The following is a 6,971-nucleotide window of genomic DNA, read 5'->3' as shown; positions in this document are numbered from 1 at the left end:
TTGGCAGCAGCATTATTTTTTTTAGATCATACTGAGTCAATAATTCCTCACTCTCCCCTATCCCCTCTTTTTTAGGATGGTGCAGTAGTCTGTTGCTGATTAATTCTCATAAACTCTGATAGAGCTGATAAACTCTCGAAAGCAGACAGCACAGTGTGATATTGCTGACTGACTGATGAACTGTTGGACACTGACACCATCTAGTGTTTGAAAAGCATCAATACAACCTGAGAGGCCTCTTTAAAGAGTTTCTGTTTAAAGCAGCTATAATCTATATTTTTCATAAGAAAATGTTTTCACTGTCAGTGTGTAATGTGTTGTGGATCATAGTGATGAACCTACAGAGAATTATTAGTGACTCTGCAGCTCCTCTCGGCTTTACATAGCTTTATAGTGAGTTTCAGCTCATTGTTTATCTGTCCAGCTGCAACTTTACTGTTCTGGTTCACTCTCAGCGCTCTCATAGTTTGGGCCGCTGTACACTACCTGCTCAGCACAAAACGGCAAACAGATACAGTTAGCTGTAGACTAGCTGGTGAACATAGTGGAGCATTTAGCAGCTAAAGAGCCAGATATTTCCCTCAGGAGTTGGTAGAGAGCAAAAACAGAGCTAAAAGAGAGTGAATATTAGACTTAGATTCACCAGGTGGACAGAAACACGACTCCAAATGAGTGATAATGTTGCTCCGTAACTGCTGGATGTGGAAATAAGCAACTGTTTGCTAACAAGTTCAACATATCAACTTAAAAGGTGATGATATGTCAGAGTTGTGTTCACTACTTGTTTCTGCTGGAAATAAAAGACACATCTCTCCCATATTAACACAAATATAAAGTTCAGTCCATGTAGGACAAAACAATAAATGTCAACTCACCTCAAGGTGTGACATGAAGTTACAGCTACTCACCAGCAGAGGTCAGTGTTAACTAAAGTAGAGACCCATCAGGTGAGTTTCCTGCATCCTCTTCACAAATCCCAAATATGTGTATGTGTACAGTATGTTCAGAGTTTGTTTTCATTCATCTGCTGAAGGAGGAAAGTTTCACTCAACTCACCTTAAATCTGCGTTTAACATGTGTACATGCGAGCAGGATTTGTGACATCACAACTAGTTTGGAGCCAATCATGGTCATAGTATTGTTCTATTGTGACAACAGATTTACGTTCTCATCAAAAACAGACAAGATATCACATGATTTACACGTGTTTCCTATGCATTTTCTTAGTATACAGAAATATATAAAGTACCACAAAGCTTATAATGTGATACAGGAACAGATCAGTGCTGAATACTAGAAAGATTGAACACTAAAAACATTCACAGATCTAAAAGTGTAGGTTCACATCAGAAAGTATTAATTCATGTATCAAATACATGACTTACACACTCTTATCTATGTGCACAACATACAAAATATTGTCTACAAAGCTGACATGTTAACACTGGGGGTGCCATGGATCACAAAACTCACGGTTCTGATCGTATGACGGATTTGAGTCACGGATCATTTTTAGGATCAGCGAAAAAAAGGGGGAGACACATAAAACTTTGTTTTCTATTTATTCTGTAACACACTTACAGCACGAAACAACAATGAACTTTTGCCCATGGTCTTAAATGAAAACATTCAAGACAAACATTTAAGCTGTCCAATGTTTAAATAAAATAAAATAAAATATATGAAATATTCAATGCTCAATTATTGCAATATGAGGCATGATACCTTCCTCTTTTAAAGACAGTAGTGAATGAAACAGCTTCTGTCCACATCATCAAGACTTGATAACTTAGAAACATGAACACACGTCTTGTCCTGCAGCTTGTTGAACGAGCCACCAAACAAACATTCTCTGCTAATGTTAGTTAGCAGCTAGATGCTAATTAGCTGCTCAGCTGCAGCACATCAAACAGCGTGTAAACATACCTACAGATGTCACTGCGGACCTGTTAGATGCTTGTTTGATCATTACCCTTCAAATCCCTGTTAGCGACGTGCTGTCTGGCCATGACTTGTACTTACAGCAGTTTGTTTACTTTGTCTTAAATGAGACATTACATTTTGCAATTAATCAGTTCATATGCCTGCCAAACCGTGGGGGGCGATCTGTACGGGTCACGGATCAACTCTGATCAGTTACACCACTAGTTAACACTTGTTATTCTAGTCACTTTAAGCTTATTACTCAATATATGGCTCAGCTTAAAAATGAAGTAAAGAAACTGTCAGAAGCAAGCAGCCAGACCTCTTGCATTCTCATTCACTAAACATACAACATCAACAGGTGACTGAACAACCACTCAATTAAAAACGGGATCAATTCCACATGAATGAGTGAGTCCAGACAGCTCACTGTAACTTCAACAAGCAAACTACCCACAACACATTATATATATATATCCCTGCTGCATTCTTGTTAAGGAGATAAATTCACACAACAGCCACACAGAGAGACATTTAACCATCAGAGATGAAATTAGCGACCAAAGAGACAGAGAGAGAGAAGCTGTAACTTATCTGACTCACGTTATCTGATGTCTTCTTCTTTCTATCATGGAGATGAAGTATTCATGTCACAACATCCATTTGTGACTCTTGGTGATCTTGTTTGTTAATTAACAGAACTTTATGGCTGCTGCTTAACCAGTCTGATATCATTATCAACAATGACAAACAAGCTAACTCTCCTGGTTGTTTCTCCGGTTGCTTCTCTCTCCAGCCGCTCCCTGGCGGTGTCCTGCTGCTGCTGCACTGCACAGTCCAGATAATTTCTCCCATTAGCTTAACAACAGTCCTTAACAGTCCTTCCATGGATGTATAAAGAGTCCTTCAGGCTGCTACAACAAGCCAGCTGATGCATTGGCTAACACAAGGAGCTATCTACTGCTGCTACTCTTCCTTACAGTGGAGAGAATTGAAGATGAATTCTGGAAACTATTATTGGACCAACTCGATGTCAGTATTGCATTCTGGTTGTTGATTGGTTAGGGAGGTCCCTTGGAGCATCATTTTACGTGTCGCTTCCAAAGAGGAGAGAAAAAATATGTTGTCTTCCCTCCTCTCTCTCTCCCTCTCAGTTGGAGAGGAAAATGTCAAAGTACACTTCTTGTGAAATCTCCTCATAAATCCCATTACTTTGTCCAAATCTTGCATTAAAAATCATATCTGTTTATAGGAAATTTCGTTGCGAATCCATTGATACAGGTTTGAAAGTGGTCAGACTTATAGTTTAGACGTCAGAAGCCTCTGTTTGACACAAGTCATGTATCAAAGTTTGAAATTGATACCTTTAACGCCCTCGGAGGAGACAGCCAGTCGGTAGATAGTCAGGGGTGTCAGCATATGATTTGTAGGTCTTGATGAGACGGTGGCACTAGAAAGCACACTTTGGCACTTAATTTTTAGATTTTATCAAATTTTTCACCAGACCTAATGTGCGTGCCAAATTTGGTGAGTTTTCGAGCATATTTAGGGGGTCAAATTTAGGTCTGAAGTGGCGGAATAATAAGAAAGAAAGAAACAAACATGGGAAATACAATAGTGCCTTCACATCTTCGGTGCTCAGGCCCTAAAAAGAGGGACTTTGGCACTAAAAAGACTGTAACATTGAAAGATATCTTCTTGATTTGAGTCATTTGGATGCTGAAGATTCATATTAGCTTCAGATAAACTTTTAAATACATTTTTACACAGAAGGAGAAGTGTGGATTTTGTCCCCCATCACTTCCATTGTAAGTGCATTATGAAGAGATCTTCTAATGGTCAGTATGAACAGGAGGAATGATTACAGCAAGAAAAACAGGTTTCATGTTCATTTGGGCCCCTGACTGTTGTTTTAAGACACATTTGAACAACTATGAACCCATCCTTTAAAAACTACAGAAATCAGCTGTTTTAGGGAATTACTGACCTTTTAAAAATGGCTACGAAACAGTGCAATTTACTGACTATTGACATGGAACAGGAGTCCACAGGCTGTTGGTCCAGGCTGGTTTTCTGTGCTGATAGTAGTTTGTTCTATTGGTACAGAACAAGTTTGCAAGATTTATTGTTGAATCTCTTTTAATTGAAATATTGATTACTGTACAGTTGACACGAAGTTCAACAATGTGCAACAATAAAAAACATTTGGATAATTTCCTTCAGTAGAAAACAAACCTCTCAGTAGATTGTAGGTCAATTAAGTAAAAAACAATAATCAGTGCAGAGAGAAAATATTGAAACATGATGATACAAAGCTGCATATGTAGACTAATAAGCGTTTGGTAAAGAAAGCAGAAAAACATTTGTGATTGTTAATGAACTGTAACAGAAACACAAACACAGCTTCTCTGTAAACCAGCTTTTATTTTTTGTGTTTGGTGTTCAACAAGTCACTGCTTACTCAGGCCATGTTTTTAAAGCTTTACATTAAAAATACAGACATAGTTTAATTTACAGATTTTTAACAATCACATATTTACAGATTTCTTTAAATGATAATCAATCTCATCAATATTCAAACAAACAAATTGGCCAAAGTGGACAGAAACGAAACAAACCTCAGACAAAATAAGAAAATCCTTTATACAAATTATACACATATTCTATTAATCAACTGTAGAGCTGCAACTAATGATTATTTTCATTAACAATTATTCTTGTTTTAACCTGTTTTTGAATCATTATTTACTCTATAAAATGTCAGAAAATAGTGAAAATATTCATCAGTTTCTAAGAGCTCAAGGTGTCTTTGAATGTTTTGTCTGACCAACAGTCCAAAACCCAAAAATATTCAAGTTATCATCATATACAGCAGAGAGTAGCAGCAAAACCTCACATTTAAAAAGATGGAGCCTGAGAATGTTTGTCTGACAAATAATTTAAACGATTATCAATCATAAAACAGGTGATTACTCTACTCAGTTTGATTGACAGGACAGATGATCAGAGGAGCAGAGTTTTTACCACCATCATTATTACAGGGACTGAAGTATGGGTAGAGTTTGTCAGTGAAGAAGCAGCCAGTAAAGGAGTAGATAAGAGCTGCAGCATCTACGTCATAAAAGGAGACCAGACCCTCCTCATAATCCACAAACACCCCCACCTTATGAGGCTTAGACTTCAGAGAGAGACAGACACCAGGCCCAGCAAGACCTTTGTACTCATTTCCATTTCTCAACCATATTGTCCAGTAACCATCCTGAGGTCTAGCTGTTATTCTTCCCTTCCTGTTGATCAACTCTCTGGCCACTCCTAAATCCCAGTCAGTCTTCTCTTTAACCTGAACCTCAAAGTAAAATCTGCCTGAAGAGAAACTCTGCTTTCCTAAAACACAAACACAGTAAGAGAATCTCTCTGGGTTGTCTGGGAGATCTTTCTTCACATCACCATGATTTACTTGTTTTCCATCATCAGACAGGATGAGTTCAGGATGTGCTGTATCAGGATCAATAGTCACATCCACTGCATACTGCTGGACCCTCTTCAGCTCAGCCTCAAACAGCTTCTTCATCTCTTTACTGAGTGTCTCCTCCAGCTGAGCCACAGCTCTCACCACAGTCCCCTCATATGATGGTGGACGGACGCTGACCTCTGTCCAGTCTTTGGTAGGTGGAGCAGCTTTCAGGGACGGGAAGTTTTGGAGGAGGTGGAGGTGGTCTTCAGGGCATGAGAACTGCTTCACCTCAGAGCTTCTCTTCATCAGCTCAGAGATTTCCTGTTCCAGCTCTTTGATGAAGTCTTCAGCCTGTTTCTCTGTAGTTCTTTGCTTCTCTTCAATCGTCTCAATGAGCTCATTCAGGCTTCTCTCAACAGACTCCTTCAGAGTGGTGAAGACCTGAACACCTTCTGCTATCTCTCTGTCTGCATCTTCCTTACTGAGGTCAACTGAGTGTTTGATCTCTTGAATCTTCAGTCGTCTCTTCTGGATCAGCTGCTGAATTTCAGCCTCTGTCTTCCCCAGCTCTGCCTTCTTTCCTTCATATTCTTCTTTCAGAGGAACAAACTCATGTGTCTTGTGGTTTAAAATAGAGCAGAGCATGCAGACACATGTCTGGCTGGTCTTACAGAACAGCTCCAGAGGTTTATCGTGCTTCATACACATCCTGTCTTCCAGGTTCTCCACAGGGTCCATCAGCTGATGTCTTTTCAGGCGTGAAGCTGTCAGATGAGGCTCCAGGTGAGTCTCACAGTAGGAGGTCAGACACACCAGACAGGACTTCAGGGCCTTCAGTCTGGTTCCAGTACAGACGTCACAGGGAACTTCTCCTGGTTTGGCAGCTTGTTGCTCTGAGCTGCTGCTGCTGGCTTTCTGTTGAGCTTCCTGTCTGAACTGAGAAACCATCTCAGAGATGAAAGTGTTGACGTGAAGCTCAGGTCTTGTGTAGAAAGCCTTCTTACATATCAGACACAGGTACTGGTCATTACTGTTCCAGTGTTCAGTGATGCAGTTTTTGCAGAAATTGTGTCCACATGGTGTGGTGACTGGATCAGTGAACACATCCAGACAGATGGAGCACAGAAACTGATCTTTAGATCGCAGACAGCTGGCAGCAGACATATCTACACACTGAGTGTGAAAAACAAAAGAAACAATTTGTTTAAAATTAAATTTCAATTATTTGAAAAGAAATATGGATAATTATTGTTGTATTAAGTATAACATGTGATATTAGGTAAAGTAATATTGAATTACATTTTCCTGTTATTGATCGGGATGGGAACACGTGAACGGAGTCGTGAGCAACCGTGATCATTGAAGTTGTGCTGGCAGCTCAAACAGTTATCCACAAGGCTGCATGGTGAGTTTAAAGTTGTTGTTTACTTTGGTGACGTGTTTTATGTGAGCTGGTTTACACAAACACAGTAAGAGACTGTCATCTGCAGCTCTTTATCTAACAGCTCATTGTGGCTGTTTCTGCTTGTACTATTCTTCCATACAATCTTTAAAATGAACCACTGACAACATAACACAGAATATGTCCATATCT

At 39.4% G+C, this 6,971-nt stretch overlaps 1 protein-coding gene across 1 annotated transcript; it reads right to left on the bottom strand.

The window, feature by feature from the left end:
* Positions 1-4,888: 4,888 nt before the first annotated feature.
* LOC122974651 (E3 ubiquitin-protein ligase TRIM39-like) lies at positions 4,889-6,541 on the bottom strand. The gene has a single exon (XM_044342590.1). The coding sequence runs from the start codon at positions 6,539-6,541 to the stop codon at positions 4,898-4,900; it is 1,644 nt and encodes a 547-aa protein (XP_044198525.1). The 3' UTR covers positions 4,889-4,897.
* Between the last annotated feature and the right edge of the window lie 430 nt (positions 6,542-6,971).

The sequence above is a fragment of the Thunnus albacares genome, chromosome 3 (assembly GCF_914725855.1).
Source record: "Thunnus albacares chromosome 3, fThuAlb1.1, whole genome shotgun sequence".
NCBI classification, from domain to species: domain Eukaryota; kingdom Metazoa; phylum Chordata; class Actinopteri; order Scombriformes; family Scombridae; genus Thunnus; species Thunnus albacares.
Note: the sequence above shows the minus strand (reverse complement) of the source record. Positions and strands in the feature narration are given on the sequence as shown.